General features: G+C 42.4%; 1 protein-coding gene across 5 annotated transcripts; it reads right to left on the bottom strand.

Moving 5' to 3' along the window:
• Window positions 1–6415: 6415 nt before the first annotated feature.
• On the bottom strand, window positions 6416–24299 carry ZNF10 (zinc finger protein 10). 5 transcript variants are annotated; one of them, XM_055321928.1, is made up of 6 exons: window positions 24089–24299; window positions 15540–15632; window positions 14691–14780; window positions 12069–12195; window positions 11620–11715; window positions 6416–8297 (listed from the first exon to the last, which is right to left on the bottom strand). In XM_055321928.1, the coding sequence occupies exons 3-6, from the start codon at window positions 14721–14723 to the stop codon at window positions 6835–6837; spliced, it is 1719 nt and encodes a 572-aa protein (XP_055177903.1). In that variant the 5' UTR covers window positions 14724–14780; window positions 15540–15632; window positions 24089–24299; the 3' UTR covers window positions 6416–6834. The 5 variants fall into 5 exon arrangements, with proteins under 5 accessions (XP_055177903.1, XP_055177901.1, XP_055177902.1 ...); XM_055321926.1 differs by lacking the exon at window positions 15540–15632; XM_055321927.1 differs by lacking the exon at window positions 24089–24299 and having other exon boundaries at window positions 15540–16613.
• Window positions 24300–25085: the final 786 nt, after the last annotated feature.

The following is a 25085-nucleotide window of genomic DNA, read 5'->3' as shown; positions in this document are numbered from 1 at the left end:
GGAGGCTAGAGTCAGAGATCAAGTGGTTGACACAGTTGGTTCTTCTAATGCCTCTCTCCTTGGCTTGTAGATGGTCATCTCCATGTCCCCGCGTGGTTCCCTCTCTGTGTCTGTGTCCTAATCTCCTTTTATAAGGATACCAGTCAAATTGGATTAGGACCCACCCTAATATTATTTTAACTTAAAATGTTTACATTTTAAAGACCCCAGACAGCCAACATTCTGAGTTACTGGGGATTAGGAATTCAACATAGGAATTTTGGGGGGAGAGAATTCATCCTGTAAGTTAGTAAATGTTTTCGGTTTTGTTCACCACAATTACTGAGTCTTGCCATTGTAGCACAAAAGCAGCCAGATAATACATGGATGAACATGGCTGGATGAACATGGCTGTGTTCCAGTAAAACTTTAATTATAAAAGTAGACAGAAGGCGAGATTTGGCCTATTTCCATTGTTTGCTGACTCCTGGTCAACACTATGCCAGTGCACCAGTCTTATTGTTATCATTATAGTAAACCTTGCTAAATAGTAGGTCAAAGCCTTTTGTAATTGTTGTTCTTTAAAATCATCTGTTATTTTTATTCCTATGGTCTTGCATGTACATTTTAGGCTTCGATTACCAAGTTCCACATAAAATCCCTTATAACAATATATTAGGGTGTTATTTCCATGTGGCACACACCGTTGCTTCACTATCTAATAACTATCCTTTCCCCTTCCTCTTTGCTAGAACTATGTATCTTTATGTGTTGGTTGGCCAGAAGTTTATGGCATTTCCCTTTCTAGACTCAGTGAATGAATGTTGATTTCTTCATTCAACAAATATTTATTGAATATCTACTATGATCTAGCCACTGTATTAGGCACAGAGGATCCATCAGTAATTAAAGCTAGGATCCCTGGAGGGACACCTGGGTGGCAGGGTAGGTTGAACAGCTGATTCTTGATTTCTGCTCAGGTCATGACTCAGGGTACTAAATATCATGCCCTGCATCAGGCTCCGTGCTCAGCCTGGAGTCTGCTTAAGATTCTCCCTCTCCCTCAGCCCCTCCACTACTACTCTAAAATAAATAAATCTTTTAAAATATATATTTTATTTATTTGACAGAGAGATAGTGAGAGAGCATAAGCAGGAGGAGCAGGTAGAGGGAGAGCAAAAAGCAGGCTTCCCACCAAGCAGGGAGCCTGATGTGGGGCTCAATCCCAGGACCTAAGATCAAGACCTGAGCTGAAGCCAGACAACCCATTAAACCACCCAGGTGCCCCTAAATAAATAAACCCTAGAACACACACACAAAACAAAAACAAAAACAAAAAACAAAAAAACCCACCTAGGATCCTTGGGGGCATCTGGGTGGCTCAAGTGGCTAAGACTCCAACTCTTGATTTCAGCTCGGGTCATGATCTCAGGATGGTAATATCTAGCCCTGTGTTGGGCTACACAGGGAGTTTGCTTGATTGTCTCTCTGTGAAATAAATATTTCCCAAAAAACACTAGGATACTTTGTGAAGCATTTTATTTGGCAAGGGAAGACAAAGGATTGGTTGGCTGATAGATGGGTAATGAATAGGGACGCCTGGGTGGCTTAGCGATTAAGCACCTGCCTTCTACTGGGGTGTGATCCTGGAGTCCTGGGATCAAGTCCCACATTGGGATCCCTGCATGTAGCCTTCTTCCTCCTCTGCCTATGTCTCTGCTTCTCCTCTCTCTATGTCTCATGAATAAATAAAATCTTTAAAAAAAAGATGGGTAATGAATAATATTGAAAATGTGGGAATAAAGAGGATTAGCAATGTCAATGGGGTGGCTGCAATTTTAAATAAAGCAATGTCTTAGTCTCTTAGGTCACCTGTAACAAAGTACCACAGAGTGTGGGCTTCAGCAACAGTAATTTCTCTAACAGTTCTGAGGCTAGAGGTCCAAAATCAAGTTGGTTGGTAGGACTGGTTCCTTCTGAGGGCTGTGAAGGAAGGATCTGTTACAGGCCTCTGTCCTGACTTGTAGACCCCACCATCTACCCCTGTCTTCCCACATCATCTTCCCTCTATGGGCATCTCAGTATCCATATGTCATCTCCGCCCTCCATTTTTTAATATAATACCACCGGATGGTAGCTTGCACTAATGACTTAACATGATTACCTCTATGAAGATCCTTTCTCCAAGTAAGACCACATTCTGGCAATGGGGGATGGCTTCAACACAAAAATTTGGGGAGCACAAAATTCTATCCATAACAGGTAGGGAAGAACTTGTTTGTAAGGTAATACACCCTAAATCTATTTTTCCACAGGACTGTGTGATAAGAGAACTTTGTCATTAAAACATCTAAAGCTAAAAAAAAAAAACAAAAACAAAAACAAAAAAAAACCCCCAAAAACATCTAAAGCTGAATTTCTAATGTGTAGAGCAAAAGCAGTTGGCTTTTCCAACTCCCTGAAGTCACAAATCTATGGACCCTCTAAACCCTTGCCCATATACCTCCAAAAGTGATCTCATTGCTGGGATATCTTGCCAACCTCAACCAACACATATTTATACATATCCTTTCTTTCAACCAATTCCTGTATAGTTGCTGAGATGCTGGGCACATAGTCAGCTTGCAATTTATTTAAGGCAAAGTTAACAAAATAAAAAACTTCCACCTTCTTGCCAAGTAACAGGAAAGGCAATTCCACAGATTAATCAGCATGTGCTTAATTCATGGATGAGTATTAAGAAAATAGTTTCTGGGGCACCTGAGTGGCTTAGTTAAGTGAGTTTCAGCTCAGGTCATGGTCTTGGGAGTCGTAGGATCGAGCCCTGTGTCAGGCTCCAAGATCAGTAGGGAGTCTGCTTGAGATTCTCTCTCTTTCCCTCTCCCTCCCCTCTGCTCCTGACCCCACACACTCTCTCTCAATGAATAAAAGCTTTAAAAAGAAGAAATAAAATACTTTTTGAATCCCTATGAGCTTCTAACAGTGGTGACTGAGTATACTGGAGTCTTTCTTAAAATTCCTGTGATTCCCTTTACCCTTAGGATAGCACCAGAGTCCTTAGCCACATATGGAGGTAGCAAGAAGTAGTGGAAACACTGAATGTGCAGGAGCCCAAGTGACCTGGGTTTGAACCTTGGCTCCTCCACTTCTTACTGTGTGACTTGGGGCAAGTCACTGTGAATTAAAAGTGGAAGTAGTACACAAGAACAGCATCAATGCAAAAACTAAGTAAGATGGTGCATTTAACTTACATGTCACTACTTATTTTCACAGGAATTTACTTTCTTACCTTTGGATCCTCATTTACACATAGTACCTGTATCACTTTAAGATAGGACACAGGGCAGCCTCGGTGGCGCAGCAGTTCAGTGCCGCCTGCAGCCCAGGGCATCATCCTGGAGACCCTGGATCGAGTCCCACGTCAGGCTCTCTGTATGATGCCTGCTTCTACCTCTGCCTGTGTCTCTGTCTGTCTCTATGAATAAATAAATAAAATCTTAAAAAAATAAGATAGGACACAATGATGACATAGTGGCAGAGAGAGGACATTCTTCAAGGGAAGTCTGAGCGAATTTGGTACTGTGTATTTATTCGTTATATTGGACTGCTTAATTTTTAATATCCTCTAAAAAGTCCCAGACATTACCTTGCTTGAGATCTGCCATACACTTGCTGGTTATTTTTCATATGAAGCTTCACTAACTATGTAAATTGGGGCAAATTAACTAAAATTTCCAAACTCTAGTTCCCTTAGCCATAGGGGTAATATGTTCTTCATAGGGTTATAGGTGGAAATAATCTATTTTATTAAAGGGCTTAGCAGATTGGCTACCTTGTATTAAGCTGTCTACAAAGATGAATTATAAAACAAGCAAATACTAATATTGTTACTAGCTTTCACTTGGAGCTGCAGATTCTCTGGTTTCCCAGAAATCCCTGGTTTTCTGAATATTTTCAATAAATCAATTTTACTGAGGTAAAACCTACAACAATCTGGATCCACTTCAAATGTACAGTCTGATGAGCTGAACAGACAAGTACAGTCATGGAACCACCACTAATCAAGACAGAGATCATTGTCAGGGTTCTCTGCAGTCTCATCTCCTGTCAGTTACTCTCTGACCCACCAGCAACCACTGATTAATCTGCTGTCAAATTCCCTTATCAAGGTTTTAGTAGCTTATTTATATATGAAAACTCAGGATAGAAAATACTCCTTTACTGAAGGACTGCTTTCCTAATCCTAAAAATAATGTATATTTGTTGAGGAGATTTTGGAAAAACTAGAAAAGTATAAAAAAGGAGAAAGGAAGAAAAGAAAGTAGGTTAACTCATTAATCTTTTGACAAATTTCTGTAAGAGTTTTGAGTAACATTCATTTCAGTTATTTGCAATTCATTTATTTTTATATATTTGAGTTTACTCTATATTAACAATCATTTATCATGTTTTCAACACACGAGAGCATCAACATTTTCCTTGTTAACAAACTTTTGTTTGCATAATTTTAATGTCTGCATAATATTCCATGACACAGATACACTATAAATAACCATTTTGCTATTATACACTCTATACTGCAAATTCTGCACCCTTATGTTTTAGTAATCATCCATAGACATTTCTCTCTTCCTACATTCCTTAGTGTGTTCATATTAGTAATGTTAGTAGTAGCTAACACATGTACTACTTGTGTGCCAGACACTGTTTTAAATACTTTATACACATTATCTCAACTTAGTCCACAGAACAACCCTCTGAGGTAGATACTAGAAGTACCTCCATTGTACAGTTGAGGAAAATTGAGCCATAGGTTATCAGGAATTCTAAGAGGCCCAGGTAAGGGGCTACTCTTCCGCACCCATAAAGAACCACTGCTTATCATGAAAACTCCTTCTGATAGGAATATATCACACATGGGATTGGTATACATGCACCATGGAGAGCAATAGTAACTGAGGGACCAGTGATCTAGTTCTGGGTCTGACTTCACTCAAAATGTGAGAGCTGCACCAACTCCTCTTATCTCAACTGTATGAGGAAGAATACAAGTTAAATGGTCTCATGTTCCCTGTGGCTTCCAAGTCTCATGATACTAGCAATCACTTCTAGATTCTTTCTGGGACATATCAAGATCTTTGTCCTTTTGGGTCTAAAAATATTTACCATTAACCCATCAATCATTAAGCACCTACCATATATCTTGTCTGTTAGCAAATGGCAAACAACAATTAGTCCCTACAAGCAGGAGATCAATTTACAGAATGAAATAGAGAATTAAAACAGATTCTCTTTCTAAATCTTTTAGGGTCATGAACTTACCACAGAATCTGAGGATTAGGCTCCTCAACCTACAAAAGAAAACCTCTGTACAAACAATATGATTTTGCATACAATACTAAAAGTCATTTACTGATCCTCAGAAATTAATTTATACACCCACTATGGGCAGTGATTTCCTCAAGCTGCTAAGGGCGATGGAAGTAAGAGGGAAACATGGCTGGGAAGGAAACAAGAGCCCCATGAGCTCTTACTTAAAACAAGCAGATTTAAATTCAAAGACACACACCAAGGTGGGCCAACGACAGTAACACCGCTGGCAATTGTAAAGCACTTACTATATATCAGGCACTATTCTAAGCTGTTTATGTGTCTACTCACTCAATACCCACCACAGTCCTACAAGATACATATTACCCCTAGGTCACAGAAGAGAGTATTTGTGAGTTAGGTTCAGAGAGGTTAGACCACATGCCCAAGCTCACCTAGCAGTTAAAGACAGAGATGGAATTTCAACTTGGGTAGTCTCACACAAGCTTATGCCTTCAACCACCACGTTTTCTTTATAAAGATAAGAAACTACCTTGAGGAGGGTGGCAATGCTATCACATGAGCATGGTTGCTCTATGTATGGCATGGGTACCAGGTCCCAAACAGGTCCTTCCCTGGGCACTCAAATACCTAATCTTCCCCTAGGTCCCAATATCCAAAGAATCACTGTTTTTAAGTTCCCAGAAGTCTTTAGCACCCTGTCTCAAAGAGTGCAACTCTAACTATGACCCAAAACAATGTGGAATGTTGACTGCTAGCAGGTAGTTCTTGAGCATCTTGATGATAGAACAGAAAAACTGAATATCCTTTTTTTAATATTTAAAAATACCTTCAAATTATCAAAGTAACATGGGATAAACTATGAAACTCACTCAATCCCATTACCTAACAAATCAATTGTTTTATTTATCCATACTTTTCCAATCTTGCCCACATGCAAATATATTTAAAATAAGTACCATTACTAGTACATGTGTTCTTTTTTCTGCCTTATAAGCATTTTCCCTACTGCTAACCAAAATGTGGTTTAAATCAGACATATAAATCAGAGTAAACACTACTAAATATCCCAGAAGTTAAAAAATGGTGTATGAATTCACTGAAATACAATTTTCCACTTTTGTTACAATAACTGTATCAATTTTTGATTCTTTGCAGTGGCAACTCTTGATTTATCTTTCTGAAGAAGGTAAAAAAAGCTGGATAATCTCTCCACAACTCACCTACTTCATGGTTCCTTCTCAGATTTTAGCATTTTAAGGCTTGGTCAAGAATGCTCCAAGGACAATTGCTTTTGTAGGAATTTGTAGAAAGAAAAGCTGAGTATTTGTGTACTAAACTGAAATCTGTGGGTTATTTCCCCTTCTAGGACCAATTCTCTAGTGCACAAAAGGGTGGCAACAAGATTGAAAACACTTCCGCACAGATTACATCTATACAGCTTCTCTCTAGAAACTCTAGAAGGAGTTTCCAATGCAAAATGAAGTTATTGCTCTTCATAAAGAACTCTCCACATTCACTGTATTAATAAGAATTTCCTCTGATATGGTTGGTCTGGTATTGAATAAGGTTAGGGCTATTGACAAGTGCTGTCCCACACTGGTTACATGTTGAGAACTGCTCTCCGGTGTGGGCTATTTGATGTACAATTAGTGGAGAATTCTGGCTAAAGATAATCCCACACTGATTACATTTATAGGACTCTTCCCCAACATGAACTCTCTGATGCTTAATAAGGTCGTTCTTCCGGATGAAGGCTTTCCCACACTGGCAACATTCATATGGTTTCTCTCCAGTATGAATTCTCTGATGCACAATCAGAGCAGAACTCTGGCTGAAGGATTTCCCACAATCGTGGCACTCATATGGTTTCTCTCCAGTATGGGTTCTCTGGTGGGAGAATAGGTGAGAGCTTCGACTGAAGCATTTTCCACAGTCTTTACACTCAAAGGGCTTCAGTCCAGTGTGAGTTCTGTGGTGCACCACAAGGTGAGATCTCTGGCTGTAAGACTTGCCACACTCATTACATTCGTAAGGCCTCACTCTCACATGAGTTCTCTGATGCAGAATGAGATGTGTGCTCTGCCTGAAAGACTTCCCACACTCAGGACACTCATACGGTTTCTCTCCAGTATGAGTTCTCTGGTGCCTAATAAGCCTGGAGCTGTGAACAAAAGATTTCCCACACTGACTACACGTGTACAATTTGTCTCCTGTGTGAGTTCTCTGATGGGTGACAAGGTGAGAGAACCAGCTAAAGGACTTCCCACATTCTTTACATTCATAGGGTTCTTCACCAGTGTGAGTCTTCTGATGTCCAATGAGGTGAGAACTCCGGCTGAAAGATTTTCCACATTCTTTACACTCATAGGGTTTTTCTCCAGTATGAATAAGCCGGTGCCTCGTAAGATTAGAGCGCCAGCTGAAGAATTTTCCACATTCCTTACATTCATAGGGTTTCTCCCTATGTATACCCTTCGATATATCAAACGATGTACCACCAGCAAGAGAATTAACAGGATCAGGGCATTTGTAGGACTTCCCTCCTGGCTGAGGTCTAGCAAACTGAATAAGGTGAATGTTTTGACAAAAGGTTTGACCACAGTCACTGTTACTTGCATAGCTTTCCTGATGACCACTAAAAACTAAATTATGTTTTAAACTTTTAGTATGTGAGTCATGTTTATGGAAATACTCTCTCAGTACCAGCTGAGTAGGAAGAAGACAGTTTCCCCCATGTTTACCATTGTCACAGACTCTTTCCTGAGTAAGTACTTTCTTTTGGGTAAATGTCACTTGCCTCAAATGTCTCTCCTGGTTTTCCTGATACTTGTCTAACTCGTCTTCACATTTCCAGACTTCTTCTAATGACAAATACCAAAGATCAGTCTTTGCAATTCCTTCCATTTTAATGCCATAGGATTGTTTATCTTTAGAAATGTTCTTACTGGAAATTGATGATTTAATTTCAACTGCAGTCTCCAAATCTGAAAGAAATGAGAAAACTTTGTGTAACTAAAAAAAAAAAAGAAACATTAAGGCCTGAATGGTGAGATGTGGAGACCAAGTATGCAACTTGTAGAGAGTTGCTTATATGGCTGCCGTCATGGACAGTCAGGGCAGAATAAAGCAGCAAAGGAAAGGTGCTGGCCTGTGCAGTACGTAAGAAGTGCAATGAGGGCAAGGAGAAGACACAGGACTGGGTAGGACACACAAGATTAGATATTCAGTGCTGGAGGGCAACAAGGTAAATCTCATAGAAAGGTCTGCATACCCATGATCTTATCTACTAATGACACAAGAACCTAACATATCTATTTGTTGCCAGGCCCTTCTCCTGACATTCATTCTTCACACTACAGCCCATTTCACATTCCTAAGTCATGAGTCCAATCACATGCTGAGGCAGTGTCTGTTGTTGATACCACCAAAGCACTACAGAGTAATGCCCAGATAACTGGCACCTCTCAGAAAGGTCCTGTGACAGGCTGGAAAAGAAATTGAATTTAAGTTATTGAGATACAGGTTCTAAATCGAAGCTTTAATGCTACTAGTAGTAAATTTAGATAAGTTGTTAAACCTTTCAAATATCACTTTGCTCATCTTTTATCCATGAGACACTACTTGTGGTATAAGATTATTGTTAAGTATTGTAAGGTGAATAATCATTATTAACATTATTCTGGTCTTGTATTTTTGCTTCCTTTGTTCTGAGACATCAAGACTTAACAATTGGGGCACCTGGGTGGCTCAGTCAGTTAAGCATCTGCCTTCAGCTCAGGTCATGACCTTGGAGGTCCTAGGACTGAGCCCCACATGGGGGAGTCTACTTCTCCTGCCTCTCCCCTCTGCTCATGTTCTATATTTCTCTGTCTCAAATAAATAAATACAATCTAAAAAAAAAAAAGACAATAATTGATAGGACTCATACCAGAGGACACTAATTCACACCCTAGCCCCTAACTCATATCCTCCGGGACATTTTTGTCCTTTTGCTTATATCCGTGTGTATTTCTGCACATTATTTCCCCCAGTTAAAAGGCTATTTGCCTCTCAATGTCTTTTGGGTAAAATGATAGATTCTTAACCTAGAAAAAAAAATCCCATATTTTAAGTGATCTCTATGCCTAACGTGGGGCTTGCACTCATAACTGAGATCAAGAGCTGGATGCTCTATCAACTGAGGCAGCCAGACACCCCCAAAAAACACTACTTACAAAGTACCACCTCTCCCTGCACAAGTGGGTATTCTATTCTTAGTTGGTGTGTGCCCCAAATAAGATACGTCAATGTCCTAACCTCCAATATCTCATAATGCAGCCTTATTTGGAAAGAAGATCATTGCATGTGTAAGTAAATAAAGTAGTACTGGTGCAGACTGGCACCCAATCTAGTATGACCAGTGTCCTTTTAAGAAGAGGAGAGGAGACACAAAAGATGCAAACTGTGGGAAGACAACCATGGGAAAGTGGGGTCTGATGGGAAGCCAAGGAACACCTGGGACTAACAGAGCCATGAGCCTCTCCTAGGGGCTGCACAGGCATGTGATCCTGCTGACACCTTCACCTCAGACTTGTGGCCTCTGGAGCTGTGAGAAGATACACTTACATCACCCAGTTTGTAGAATGGTATCTCAGCAGCACCAAATTTTTTAAAGATTTTATTTATTTATTCATGAGAAACAGAGAGAGAGAGGCAAAGACATAGGCAGAGGGAGAAGCAGGCTCCATGTAGGAAGCCCAACACAGAACCCGATCCCAGGACTCTGGGATCACACCCTGAACCAAAGGCAGACACTCAACTGCTGAGCCACCCAGGCATCCCAAGACTAAGTTCTTTTTTTTTTTTTTTAATTTTTTTTTAATTTTTATTTATTTATGATAGTCACACACAGAGAGAGAGAGAGAGAGGCAGAGACACAGGCAGAGGGAGAATCAGGCTCCATGCACCGGGAGCCCGACGTGGGATTCGATCCCGGGTCTCCAGGATCGCGCTCTGGGCCAAAGGCAGGCGCTAAACCGCTGCGCCACCCAGGGATCCCCCAAGACTAAGTTCTTAAGAGTATATTGAAGGACTTGCCTTTGAGGCAGAAATTTGAGACAGTCACCTCTAAGACCAAAGGTAAGAAAAGTAAAAAACAGTTTATGGTATTTAAAAGTACACTTAAAACACAGTGGAAGCTGAGAAAAGGAAAGAACCTATATTTGACGAGGGGTCATAAGAGGTTTCACAGAAGACAGACAACTAAGGCAGACAGACTTTATTCACATCACACTCAAAGCTCAAGATGCAGGGAAGCACCTGATACATGTGGATACTGGAGATCAAACAGAGGTGACACAGGTCCCCATGGTATACCTGGGCCACATTGGAGTCACATGCCTCACCACATGCCAAGGAGGCTGTCTGTATATGACAGACAGCAGCACCCAAAGACGGCTGGGGAGAAAGATAACAGAGGACTGCACTTACACAGGTCAGGGAAAAGATTGCTTCTAGAGAATAAAGACAACTTTCTACTTGGTTTTGTTGTTGTTTTTAGAGATTTTATTTATTTGAGAGAGACAGAAAGACAGCACAAGCAGGGAATGGCAGAGGGAGGAGCAGATTCCCCATTAAGCAGGGAGCCCAATGCAAGACTCGATCCCAGGACCCTGAGATCATAACCTGAGTTAAAGTCAGATGCTTAACCAACTGAGCCACCCAGGCACCCTGACAGATTTTCGATGCATGGGGAAGTTGGGGAAAGGAATGTTGGGAATCCAAATAATTTGGATTTTAGAGATAGTAGGATTAAAATAAAATTGGAATAAATTGAGAAAACATGCAATAAAGAGCTCCAGGAGTACAGTAAGAAAGAGTTGTTTTGGGAGCAGCAGTTCTGGGGAGAAAGTAGTTAAGGCAGCAGGAACTGGCAAGCCCTCTGCAAATTCAGAGCAGTGGCCAGTGACAGAGCCCCATGGCATGGCTTACATGGAGATGCAGCATGAGGCCACGGGAAGGGGCCACAGGAAAGGAAAAAGGCAGGCAAGGAGGAAAGAAAGGACTGTATGACAAAGGAAAGAATTAGGAAAGCAAGACCAACAGGGCTGAAACCAAGCACATCAACAGAAAGGAAATTTTCATGAAGAACATACCTTTGTCTCTGAGTACAAATGAAGTGTGACAAGACTGGTCATAGGGAAAGAGAAAGTAAAGAAATCTAGTCTTCTCTGCAGGAATGAGAACCAGTGACCACTATGTCCAGGATTCCAGCCCCTAATAGCTCATCTGGGCTACTGCCTGCAACACCTCTTGACTAGTGCTCACCTGGATGGGTCTCCCGGTGAATCACTCTCTCCACCAGCCATGGCTCTTCCCCCTTCTCCAACTGGAGGATCACATCTGGTTTGGGAAGCTGATGCCCTGTGCACAACAAAATATAAAGAACTGGACAGGGGTTGAGGAGCTCTGGCTCAGCACAAAGGGATCCCAGATTCAGCCCAACCCCCAACCAACCCCAACTCCTTCTTAGTTTTGGGTTGGGGGGACTCTGAAGAGACAGGGGAGGCTACAGAGGGGGCAATTATGTATTTTTAAAAATTCAACAAATCAAAAAATTTTTTCCCACAAAACCCTCTTCTATGCCACAAAGAAATTAGATCACTGATGCCAAGCTCACACCGTAATATATTTGCTTCAATCCCCATTACCTTTTGATCAATAATGAACCAAAATCATTGCAGAGGGATATCTCTGAGAATAGAGGTTAGTCTTACCCAAGGAAATCAGGTTCTTATAGTTCTCTAGCATCACATCTTTGTACATGATCTGCTGAGAAGAGTCCAGCAGCTTCCACTCCTCCCTGGTAAAGTTCACAAGTATATCTTTGAAGGTCACCAATGTCTACAACATAGAACAAATCTGTAATAAGCCAGATAAGATTAGGCAGACAGCATTGGGGTAGGGAAAGAGGATGGACCAGAATTTATTCCAGAACTGAGTAGCACTTAGGTTCTAGTCAAGTCCTAAAAAGAATGCCTATTAGATATATACTGTCCCCAAACCAGTTCCATGTTATGCTCTAGAAACTGTCAGAAAAACATTTCTTTAAGATGTATTTATTTTAAAGAGCGGGGAAGGGCAGAGAGAGAGAGAAAGAGAGAGAGAGAGAGAGAGAGAGAGACAGTCCTCAAGCAGGCTCCCCACTGAGCACGGAGCCCAACATGGGGATCAGTCCCTGGACACTGAGATCACAACCTGAGCTGAAACCAAGAATCAGACTCCCCAGAATTGTTTTTTTTGTTTTGTTTTGTTTTATTTATTTATGATAGGCACACAGTGAGAGAGAGAGAGGCAGAGACATAGGCAGAGGGAGAAGCAGGCTCCATACACCGGGAGCCCGACGTGGGATTCGATCCCGGGTCTCCAGGATCGTGCCCTGGGCCAAAGGCAGGCGCCAAACTGCTGCGCCACCCAGGGATCCCCAGAATTGTTATTTAAATCAAGTTTGTTGGGACAGCTGGGTGGCTCTGTGGTTGAGCATCTGCCCTAGGCTCAGGTCATGATCCCGGGATCCTGGGATGGAGTCCCACATCAGGCTCCCCACAGGGAGCCTACTTCTCCTTCTACTTCTGTCTCTGTCCCTCTCTGTGTGTCTCTCATGAATAAATCAATAAAATCTTTATAAATAAATAAAGTTTGTTATAAACAGCTACAGCTATATTCGGACACCAAATGTTAATCTACATTTATTTTCTTTGAAATAAAGAATCTAATTCAAAGTAGAAAAAAGAAGGACAAAACAGTCTTTTGAGTTCAAGTACAACTTAATGGTTAAAAGATTAACCTTGGGGTACCTGGGTGGCTCAGTAGATTAAGCATCCATAGCTTGGTTTCTGGCTCAGGTTGTGATCTCAGGGTCATGAGATCCACCCCCATGTCCAGCTCCACACTCAGCCAGGAGTCTGCTTCTCTCCTTTACCCTCTCCCCCTGCTCATTCCCCCAGCTCACATACATCTTTTCTCTAAAATAAATAAATAAATCTTTAAAAGAAAGAAAGAGACCAACCTCACCATTTTATGATCTAAAATAATTATCCAAAACATTTTTCCTCAACACTGGTAGGCATTTTTTTAAAATGGAGATTGACAAAAAAAAAAAAATAGATACAGAAGCAAGGCCTTCATTCACAACATCAAAAAGAAACGCTGGATTACACACAGAAACAACACCTACTTGAATGAGGATTTCTCCTCAAAGACAATGAAGGTCAGAAGACAATGGAATAGTTTGTTTTTTTTTAAGATTTTATTTTTTTTATTTATTCGTAGAGACACACACAGAGAGAGAAAGAGAGACAGAGACACAGGCAGAGGGAGAAGCAGGCTCCATGCAGGGAGCCTGACATGGGATTCGATCCAGGGTCTCCAGGATCACGCCCTGGGCTGCAGGCAGCGCTAAACCGCTGTGCCACCGGGGCTGCCCGAATAGTTTTTTAATAAATAGTGAAAAAAGAACTGTCAATCCAGAATTTCTATCTCCAATAAAAACATATTTCAGTAATGATGCAAAATATACTGTCAAATGAAGTAAAAGAATTTGTCACTAGCAAACATGCTCTAAAAGATATACTAAAAGTAGTTCTTCAAGCAAAAGGGAAATGTTACCAGAGAGAAAGTTAAAATCTCAGGAATGAAGAATGAGCAACAAAAACAGTAAATATCTGGGTAAATATAATAGACTAGTTTTCCTAAGTCCTTCAAAATATGCAGCACAGCTGAAAGCAAAAACTACAATATTTTTTTGGTGGAGTTTTCAATATATCAGAGGTAATACATGCAGGATACTCCAGGGGAAGCTGGGCTGACAAGGGACCCAGGCTCCCACCCTGGATGCTCCCAGAAGTTCCCCCCTCATCTGAGCTCATGCCTTGGCCACAGCTACCCTGGGGTAAGTACACAACTTGGGCCTAAGGTCCTCCCAACAGGTCCTCCCCATGGAGGCATTGTATAGCCAGCTCTGTATCTAGGACAAGCAGGGACCAGAGAGTCCCAATGCCCCAATATTCCTAGTTCCCACACCATGTTTGAGGGAGGAAACGTGCTATAGCTTCATTCCCTAGTGTGGATGAAAGCATTTTATAAGAGTGCTCAATATCACCCCCACTGACGCCTGCCCATACCACTGTTAAACCAGCGTTTGTTTTATATGAAAGGCATATAAATAGTGTATAATACAAGAATAAAACCACATCTACAAATAAAGCAAACAAAATAGTGCTAGTCTCCTGGAGGAGAGTGTCCAAGATACTATTTCTGAAGTTCCTAGGCAAAGGAACTCCAGAACTTAACCAAAAAAGGATTCTCAGTTGGAAAACAAAGAAGACAGCCCAACTTACACGGGACTGGGCAGTTAGCGATTCAGCTTCCATGACTTCCTTGTTCTTGATAATGCTTTTCTGAGTAATGGAGATCCTGAGAAGGTGAAGCTGGAGAAAAGAAAGAGACATGAGGAAAGTCAGCTGTGACGGGAGGTTTCATAAATCAACCCAGACTCCCTCATACCCAGCTGTGTATAAGGCAAACACCCACCACACAAAGGGGAACATCAGAGATTATCCAAAATAGTCTACACTGTCTGAAATTCCTAGGAGTAGGAAGGAAAGAATTTGTAGATTGATATTTTCCCCCTTAGAGTTCCATGCAAAATTTTATTTGCAAGTTAATGGTTCTACTGCTACAAATCCTCTTTTTTGAGGAAAGCAAACCAAGACACAGAACCTACCTTGATCTAACACCCTTACTTTAGATAAGAAAACAAGTGTTTTCTCCGGCAGATCAGAGAACGGAAGTAAGAGATTGGAAATGCAAGAAACCTATGATGTGCCATGACTGCCTGCAGGTGAATGGTGTCTCATGGCAAGTAATGTAGGCAGTCTCTAGGAGCTAAAACCACACTCAGCTGACAGCCAGTCCTATCTTTGTCCCACAGCCACAAGTAACTGAATTCTGCCAACAATCAGAGCTTCCAAATCAGAACCCAGGCCAGTCAACACCTTGACAGCAGCTGTTGGATATCTGAACAGAAAACCTAGCCAGAGTGGGTCAGACTTCCTTCCACCTACACAACTGTGAGCTAGGAAGTGGGGGCTGTTTGAAGCTACTAAGCTTGTTACACATGAATAGGAAACTAGAACATGATCAATTATCTGTTAAAGATACTTAAATGATAAGAAAAATATATTTACCTATGTAGTAACCATTGCTACTGCTTTCCTGTAGATCCAGATTTCCACTTGGTTTCATTTCCTTTCTCCCTGAAGGCCATCTCTTAACATTTCCTGCAATGTGGGTCTGCTGGTAAATTCTTTCAGCTTTTTAAGTCTGACAGTATCTTCATTTTGCCTTTTTTTATAAACAGCTTTACTAGATATAATTCACATATCAAACAGTTCATCCACTCAAAGTATACAATCCAATGTTTTTGGCAATTATATTATCTTTAAAATTGTTGTAGTAAAAGAATAACAAAATTTGCAGTCTTAATTATTGCTAAGCGTACAATTCAGTGGCATTAATTATGTTCATAATATTGTACATCACTAATAATTCCAAAACTTTCTCATCACCCCAATGGAAACTCTGAAACATTAACCAAACTCCCTATTCCTGAATCCCCTCAGATTCCAATAACCTCTAATCTACTTTGTCTCTGAACTTTTTATCTAGAATTGGCAAATTCATTCATATAAATGGAATCATACCATATTTGTCCTTGTGCATCTGGCTTTTATGACTCCACATCATGTCTTCAAGGTTCAGCCATGCTGTAGCATGAATCAGAACTTCACTCCTTCTAATGGCCAAATATTCCACTTACGGACAGGCCACATTCTGTTTGTCCTTCTACTGTTGATGGACCCCTGGATTGTTTCCATCTATTGGCTCTTGTGAACAGTGCTGCTGTGAACACTGGCATAAAATTATCTGCTCGAGTCCCTGCTTACAATTCCTTCCTGTTTGTACCTAGAAGTAGAATTGCTATGTTATATGGCAACTGTATGTTTAGCTTTTTGAGGACCCACAAAACTATTTTCCACAGTGGCAGCGTCACTTTGAGTTGTGATGCTGAGTTCCAATTTCCCCACATGCTTGTCAAAACTTGTTATTCCATTTTTAAAATTATTATAGCCATCCTAGTTGGCATAAAGTGATATTTCACTATAATTTTGATCTGCATTAATTAGTGCCATTTGTATATCCTTCTTGTAGAAATGTTTAAATTCTTTGCCCATTCTTAAGTTGGAAAGTTTGTGTTTTTGTTATTGACTTGTAGTTCTTTATATACTCTATATATGAACACATGTATTTAAGTATATATAAACATATTTGTATATCCTATATATATTAAACCCTTATCAGATATACAATTTCCAAATATTTTCTCCCATTTATTGTCTTATCTTTGTTGTTTAAATTAGGGATCCCTGGGTGGCGCAGCGGTTTGGCGCCTGCCTTTGGCCCAGGACGCGATCCTGGAGACCTGGGATTGAATCCCACATCGGGCTCCCGGTGCATGGAGCCTGCTTCTCCCTCTGCCTGTGTCTCTGCCTCTCTCTCTCTTTCTCTGTGACTATCATAAGTAAATAAAAATTAAAAAAAAATATTTTTGAATTTATAATTCTAATTAGAGTAATTTTTCCTTTTAGCGCTTTACATATGTATTTCCACTCCCAATGCTCCAAGAATTACATGAGTTTTCCAGTCTGGCTAGTAGTTACAGGTAGCATTCCTACTGGGGATTTACCCCAAAGATACAGATGCAGGAAAAACCCGAGACACCTGCACTCCAATGTTTATAGCAGCAAGGTCCACAATACCCAAACTGTGGAAGGAGCCTTGGTGTCCGTCAAAAGATGAATGGATAAAGATGTGGTCTATATATACAATGGAATATTACTCAGCCATTAGAAACGATGAATACCCACCATTTGTTTCAATGTGGATAGAATTGGAGGGTATTATATCAAGTAAGTGACAGTCAATTGGAGAAGGACAAACATTATATGGTTTCATTCATTCGGGGAATATAAAAAATAGTGAAAGGGATTAAAGGGGAAAGGAGACAAAATGAGTCAGAAATATCAGAGAGGATGACAGAACATGAGAGACTCCTAACTGGGAAACAAGGGGTAGTGGAAGGGGAGGTGGGCAGGGAATGGGGTAACTGGGTGACAGGCAATGAGGGGGGGGCAGTTGATGGAATGAGCGCTAGGTGTTACACTATATGTTGGCAAATTGAACTCCAATAAAAAATATACAAAAATAAGTAAATTAATTTAATTTAATTTAAATAATACAGGTAGTATTCCCCATGCAAATATCAGGACTATTCCCTCCAACCTTTTAGAGGATTCTTTCCCTGGCTTTGGGGAGTTTCTTCACACACAGTTATTGCTCTGTGCTCTTGAGTACTTGTGGGAGACCCTCTGCAGACCTCCTCTTTGATGGTCTGTCCTATGAACAGAATCTCCCAGATTCTCAGCTCCATCCTTGACTCAGGAAGTCTGCTGGGCTTCACCTCAGTTTCTCTTTCCTCTGTTGTAAACTGGAAACCCTCTCAAGGCAATAAACTGGGGCAATGAGAAGGCTTACCTCACTGATTTTCTATCTCCCAGGGATGACAGTCCTTTGTCATCCGATATCCAGGGTCTTAGATAATTGTTTCATGTATTTTGTCTGTCTTTTTATTGTTGTTGCTGTTGTTGTTCCTGTTATTCCTTCTTGGCCAGAAACAGAAGTCTATGAACATTGCATTTTTAAGTTGTTTTAAATTTAGATTGTATTTTTAATTTCCACCCTTTGAATACTGGGGTTGAATATTTCCCATACGTTTGTATTTACAGTTCTTTTGATTTTGTTTTCTTTCCTATTGTTTTTCCCCTTTGTCTTCTGAAGATCTTAAAGATTTCCATCTCATTTCTATGCAAATTTACATGAATAAAAGCAATATGGTGTCTGCCCTGCCACACTACTAATACGGTTCTCACCAATGACATCTACTACAGAGGACATGATTAGCCTCTTGACTGCTCTTGAAACTCTTGATCTACTTTGCTTCCTTCCTCACCTAGCGCCCTCAGTGTATCTTGATTCTCAGTCTTCTCTAATGATTTACACAATGATAATAAACTTTAATGTAGGTTTGCTGCATCCTCAGTCTATCTCAGTCTCCTTTCAATGCCCTGCTCTGGGCACTTTCAGGACACACAGTGTAGCTACTTGTCTTATCCCCACTGTCTATCCCACTGCCAGGCACACAACTGAACTGTGTTTCAGCTAGGGGGAAGGGATCACTCTGTCTTCTCTCCCTATCTTGGTCCTCAACTTCAAGTGCATACTTCCAACTGTGGTTAATGTCACGGATTCTGCAGCCAGATTGCTCAGGTTCAAGTCCCTGCTCCAATACTTACTAGGAGCTTTCTTAATCTTTCCTGGTACGTACTTTTCAATGTCCCATGAATAGAGGCTGAAATAACTGGGGATGTTAAACTAAGAAATTACTTTATGGAAGCAAGAGAATGGTTTTTCATATATTTACAGGTCCTGTGGAACAGGGTTATTTGAGTAGCTCTGGGGGCAGAATTAGGAGTAATGTGTTCAGTCACAAACAAATTAATTACAAGTCAGTATTACAAGAAACTGTTAATCATATGACACCTGGAAGTAGATCAGGTTGCCTAAGAAAGCAGGAAATTTCTGGCCACCAATACATTTCAATCAGATCTTACTTTAAAAAGCAACTACAATACAGACTCTACATAGGTACCTAAAGTCCATTCCAATTAACTCTCCCATTTCCATATTATATAAAATACAAAAAGCCTGCAATTATTCTCACATCATCCTAATTTCCCTTAACTTTTACTTTTAATAATTTACTCAAACCTTTACCTAAACCAGTGGTTTTCAGCTCTAACTGAACACTGGAAATGCCAGGTATATTCATAAATCATGACACCTGGATCCCATGCTGACCTTCTCTGGGAGATTCTGGCTTAATTTATGTCGAGGGGCCAGACTTGTGTTTCTTTTATTTATTTTAAGATTTTATTTATTCATGAGAGGACACAGAAATAGAGGCAGAGACATAGGCAGAGGGAGAAGCAGGCTCCATGCAGGAAGCCCGATCCAGGACTTGATCCCAGGACCCCAGGATCAAGCCCCGAGCCAAAGACAGACACTCAACCACTGAGTTACCACAAGCATCCCCAGACTTGTGTTTCTTTTAAATAGTTCCCTGGGTGTCTGAAATGTGCAGCCAAGGTTGAGAATCACTCATCTGAGCCATTATTTAATCTATGTAACTATTCAAATCTACTTGCACTGATCAATTGATTAAATCTACCATTTCTGGGCAGCCTGGGTGGCTGAGCAGTTTAGCGCCGCCTTCCACCCAGGGTGTGATTCTGGAGACCCTGGATCGAGTCTCACGTTGGGCTCCCTCCATGGAGCCTGCTTCTCCCTCTGCCTGTGTCTCTGCCTCTCATGAATGAATGAATGAATATTTTAAATTAATTAATCAATCTACCATTTCTTAGGGATAATTAGATTCTTTTTTGTTAAGATTTTATTCATTTTAGAGAGAGAATGTACACGTTCATGAACAGGAAAGGAGTAGAGGAAGAAAAAGAGAGGAGAGGAAGTAAGAGACGAGCAGGTTGGAGCCACAGGGGAGAAGAGAGGGATGGAGTTAAGCTCAGATGGAGGCATCAGTTGTAGGCTTGTAAGGCAGGAAGCTAGCAACACCACTTCTCTCTGTGCCTTTCTTCTACAGTCACACCTGCCCGACACTCACCTTCTCTTTCCCTATTCCACTCTGATGGACCTCTGTGATTATACTGGGCCCACCTGAATAATCCAGGGTAATCTCCCCATCTTAAGGGCCTTAGTTGAATTGCATCTGCAAGGTCCCTTTTGCCATATAATATGGTAATATATCCACAAGTTCTGGTTCTTTGGAGAAGGATTATTCTGCTTACCACCAGGGCAAAGATGGGCTAGTATGAACCAGAAGGCTATGAAAGCAACTACAAAGAGCATAAGAGATTCTGCAGCACGGCTCTGACCTAGTCACTGAGTGTACAGGCTTCACAACCATCTACCTTCTGGGCCTTGACAACATTTAAAACTTAATTCCTGCTGTATTTGCCCCATGCTCTCTGAGCCTTATTTAAATGTCACCTTTTCTAAGAAGCCTTCCTGTTGTCCTAGAAAGAAAAACTGTTCCCTGGCCAGTAATCATGGATCACTTTGCACATGCTTCTAGCAGTTCAACACCCTACTTATTGTCCACCTCCCTTATAAGGAACCACTTGAGAATTGGGATAATCTCATTCTAAATCTCAGAAAAAGACTAATACAGTGCTTTGAACATTCATTGTTTGTTGCACCAGCATTTGTCCAATACCTACCAAGCACCCACAAAGATAACATGTGTATCCCCAGGTGTCTGCCCTCCAGCCTCCATTTGAAGACCCAGTACTTGAGTGCCAGTGCCCAGAGACAGGCAATACCTTGTCAGAGTCAGCATTTCAGTAAGATATATAGAATATGTGCTTCTTTTTTGTTTTTTTAAGATTTATTATTATTATTATTATTTTTAGAGAGAACAAGGGAGCAGAGAGGGGGCAGAAGGATAGAGTCTCAAGCAGACTCCTGAGTGTGGAGCTTGACATGGGGCTCAATCCCAGGACCCTGAGATCATGACCAGAGACAAAATCAAGAGTCAGATGTTGGGCAGCCCGGGTAGCTCAGCGGTTTAGCACTGCCTTCAGCCTGGGGCATGATCCTGGAGTCCCAGGATTGATCGAGTCCCATATCGGGCTCCCTGCATGGAGCCTGCTTCTCCCTCTGCCTATGTCTCTGCTTCTCTCTCTCTCTCTCTCTCTCTCTCTCTCTCTCTCTCTCCCCCTCTTTCTCTCTTTGTGTGTCTCTCATGAAAAAATAAATAAAATCTTTTAAAAAAAGAGTCAGATGTTTAACTGACTGAGCCACCCAAGTGCCCCTGGAGTATATGCTTAATAAAAGAGAAGAGCTTTAGATTTTGAGTAAGTTCCTTAGTATTTAGCATGTGCAAAGGGCAAGGAATAGAGAGCAAAAGGACCCAGCAGCCACAGTTAGAACTCTGGGGCCAGGAGCTATGGCAAAGACATAACTGAAGATACAAAAGGCAAACACAATGCTTCTGCACAAACTCAGCAACTGTATACTTTCATTTTGTATACATTTTACGTAAAATTTACATCTAAAAAAGGCTAAACAAGGGGATCCCTGGGTGGCGCAGCGGTTTGGCGCCTGCCTTTGGCCCAGGGCGCGATCCTGGACACCCGGGATCGAGTCCCACGTCGGGCTCCCGGTGTATGGAGCCTGTTTCTCCCTCTGCCTGTGTCTCTGCCTCTCTCTCTCACTGTGTGCCTATCATAAATAAATAAAACAAAAAAAAATTTTAAAAAAAAAATAAAAATAAATAAAAATAAAAAAGGCTAAACAAAAGCTGAATTCTAGTTAATAACACACATGCATTTTCATGTATTTATGGGAAATACACTGTGTGTGCAAATTTACTCAATACATCTTTAAAAAGATGAACATATATGTTAAAGTAAACGTAGTAAAATGTTAATGGTAGAGTCTAGGAGGGGGCTTTACAAGTATTTTCTCTTAATTAAGCTTATGCTTAAGTTCTTTTTTTTTTAAGATTTTATTTTATTTACTCATGAGAGATACAGAGCGTGCGAGAGAGGTAGAGACACAGGCAGAGGGAGAAGCAGGCTCCATGCAGGGAGCCCGACCTGGGACTAGGTCCCAGGTCTCCAGGATCACGCCGTGGGCTGCAGGCGGCGCTAAACCGCTGCGCCACTGGGGCTGCCCATGCTTAAGTTTTCATAATGAAATGTGAGAAAAAGAATGAGGTAACAGAGAGGTATTGTGTGGAAAAAGGCAAAAATGATGCTCTGGGTATTGATACTGTCAGAGATACAGGTACAGCCAGTCCTGACCCTCCTTTGTAGCCCAAAGACATTAGACATGCTGATGTGATAGGAGACATGAATCTGACAGGAGACATGCCAGGAGTCCTGTAGGTCAAAGTGTATTGTAAGCAAAACACAGATACTATAATATGCAACTCTGTTTGCCTTAAAATAAAAATTCTTAAAACCTAAAGAGTTTTTTAAACTATGTTACTAAGCCTTTATTATTTGAATTATGTGATAAAAACCAAGGAAACCCATCATTTCTTGGGAGTATTTCTCTTCAACAGAAACATTTTCTTATCAAATTATGAAAAGCAACATGCCACTTCCATAACATTTTAAGAAAATGAAGACATAAAAAACAGTGCATGCGGGTTCTTGAAAAAAAAATCAATCTACATTTCCTTGACAACCGAATTTAATCAAAAACAGAACTGTTCTCATTTCTATTCAACCTTCATTCTTATGTTCTATCTTCTAGTAAGGTTTTAAAGTTTTCTCCCATGCTTCAGTAATATTTCTAATTAAAATTAATATTAGATATTTTATTATGCTATGAGTAGACTTTCTTTTACAATGGCATGTGTTAGCTTGTTACTGAGAACAGTAAAGCAACCTTTTCACTTAACATATTTAATTTTCAGTCACTTCACTAAAAACTCGATGTTTTGGTTTTTTGTTGTTGTTTTTTTTTTTTAAGATTTCATTTATTTACTCATGAGAGACACAGAGAGAGGCAGAGATACTCAGAAGAGGGTGGGTCAGTAGGAGAGGAGAGCGAGTGCGGTGCCGGGGTGGGCGTGAGGAGGAGTGTGATGGTGAACATCGCCAGCCTTCTGGAGGACACCTCGTCTTCCCTTCCCCTTCTCTTTAAAGAAGGTAAACTCTGCCCCTGAGGGGCAGAAGGGAACTGCCGCAGCCTCCCCATGGATTCTGGGTGGGAGCCTCATACCTTGGTGTTGACATCCTACTCGATGTCAGGCAACATGCAACAACTCGTGTCAGTGGAAAATGAAAATGAACTGGACTGGAGCTGTCTCTGGAAAAGGAAACCGGGCCAAACACACACACCTCCAGTTAATCTATTTGATTTAATCTACTTGATAAAAAACATGTACTGAACATCAGGGACGTGAGACCTAGAGATAGAGGGTTTTTTCAGAATGTTTCAAAGACCACACACGAACCAGCTTGATCTTAAACACAGAAAATACTGAGAAGGAGAGAAATTCTGAGGAAAATAACTGTCAAAGTAACGTCGGTAAGTAAAAAGCTTAACTGGACCAAAAAATAGAAACCTTCCCAGCCCCTCCTACCGCTAACTTCACAAGAGACCTTCCTCAAGCAAGCAGCACAGGACCCCACAACATCCGCGAACAGAACCCAACAGATCCGAAAGCCACCGAAGCACGCCGAGCCCCTGGGAACGTCAGGCTCTCTCGGCTAAGACGGCTCCGACAGAAAGAGGATCATTTCCAGCAAATGCCGGAAAAGCCGTGTGCAATATCTGAAACATGCAGCCCTAGTGGAGATGCAGCCGCACCCCAGATCTCAGAGCCCAAGCCCTCGGGTCCCGCCGCTGCTCTCGCCCCACGGGAGCCCGCGTCTCTAACGGCACCACTGGGGGGCTCCTGGGGGACCGTCAAGCAGGCCGGGTCAGGAGCAACCACTTACCGCGGTCACCGTCCACCCGGAGCGACCAGGCTAAGCAGCCCCAGGCCGCGGGGGGAGGACGACCGAGCACACAGCCCCGGGCGTACCTGCAGAGAGCAGCCCGCAGGCGCGCTGGGGGACGCGATCCGTCACAATGGCAGCAGCAGCGGCAAACCAATGACGAGCCGGGCCTCCGCGAGCAGGCGCCGCGGCCACCGGGATGCTCCAGGGTTCGCAAGGGCAGCGGGCGGCCCTCCGCACGGGACCTCCTGTCCCGCCGCACGCCCGCCCAGCGTCCCCTCAGGCTAACACCGCAGCCCCGGGCCGTCCCCCACGCGCCCCAGTCCCCTCACGCACGCACACGCCGGCGACGGCCCCTCCCACACACGCCCCGCCCCGCCCCCTCACGTGCGCCCGCGCCACGGCCCCGGTTCTTCCCCACACACGCCCCGCCCCCGCCCCTCAGGAGCGCACGCGCGCACGCGCGCACGCGCTCAGGCTCTGGCTTGTCCTATATAAAGGCGCTCCTTTCCGGCCCCCGCCTCCGTTCACGCACGCACGAGCCGCAGCCCCGCCCCCAGAGAGCGCAGCTGTGGCGCCAGCACAGAATCCCTCCGCGGGGCGTCCGTGAGCGGCGCGGGGCATCCTGGGAGATGGTCTCTGTGACTGGGCTTTTTGGGGCCTCCGAGCGGGGAATTGCGGTTGCTCTTTCCTCCTAGGGCGTGGGGGCGTGGGCTGCTCGGCCCGCCCAGCGTACTCTGTCCTCTCCCTGTTCGCGGCGGCCCGGTGGTTGCGACGCTGACAGGTACCTCGGGGACAGGTGAGCTCGAAGAGGCGCGCCGAGTTGAAGAGACCGGACTCAGAGGGGAGTGGGGAGCGTTCCCCCTGGTGCCCAGCCCCCCCATCCCCTCGCAGCTCTGCAGACAGGCAGGACGCAAGTGCGGGGAGGAAGGGGAGGCGTTCCGGGGGGCGTCCTGCGGGACCGCGGGGAGCCATCCCAGCACCCGAGCTCCATTCTCTAGGACTTGACGTTGTACGAACCTTGTTTCGACCCTAGGTCAAAGAAATTGCTGTAAAAAATGTGATAACAGAAGAGTTTGAACA

This window comes from Nyctereutes procyonoides, unplaced genomic scaffold, assembly GCF_905146905.1.
Source record: "Nyctereutes procyonoides isolate TBG_1078 unplaced genomic scaffold, NYPRO_anot_genome, whole genome shotgun sequence".
In the NCBI taxonomy this organism is placed as follows: Eukaryota; Metazoa; Chordata; class Mammalia; order Carnivora; family Canidae; genus Nyctereutes; species Nyctereutes procyonoides.
Note: the sequence above shows the minus strand (reverse complement) of the source record. Positions and strands in the feature narration are given on the sequence as shown.

What these genes read in the sequence shown, in the direction of transcription:
- ZNF10 (XM_055321925.1), bottom strand. Translation starts at nt 14,801, where the DNA reads ATGTCTCTTTCTTTTCTCCAGCTTCACCTTCTCAGGATCTCCATTACT. An exon ending in CGCTAACTGCCCAGTCCCGT is followed by an intron (nt 12,196 to 14,690) that starts GTAAGTTGGGCT and finishes TCTATGTTGTAG; the next exon opens with ACATTGGTGACCTTCAAAGA. An exon ending in TAAGAACCTGATTTCCTTGG is followed by an intron (nt 11,716 to 12,068) that starts GTAAGACTAACC and finishes TGTTGTGCACAG; the next exon opens with GGCATCAGCTTCCCAAACCA.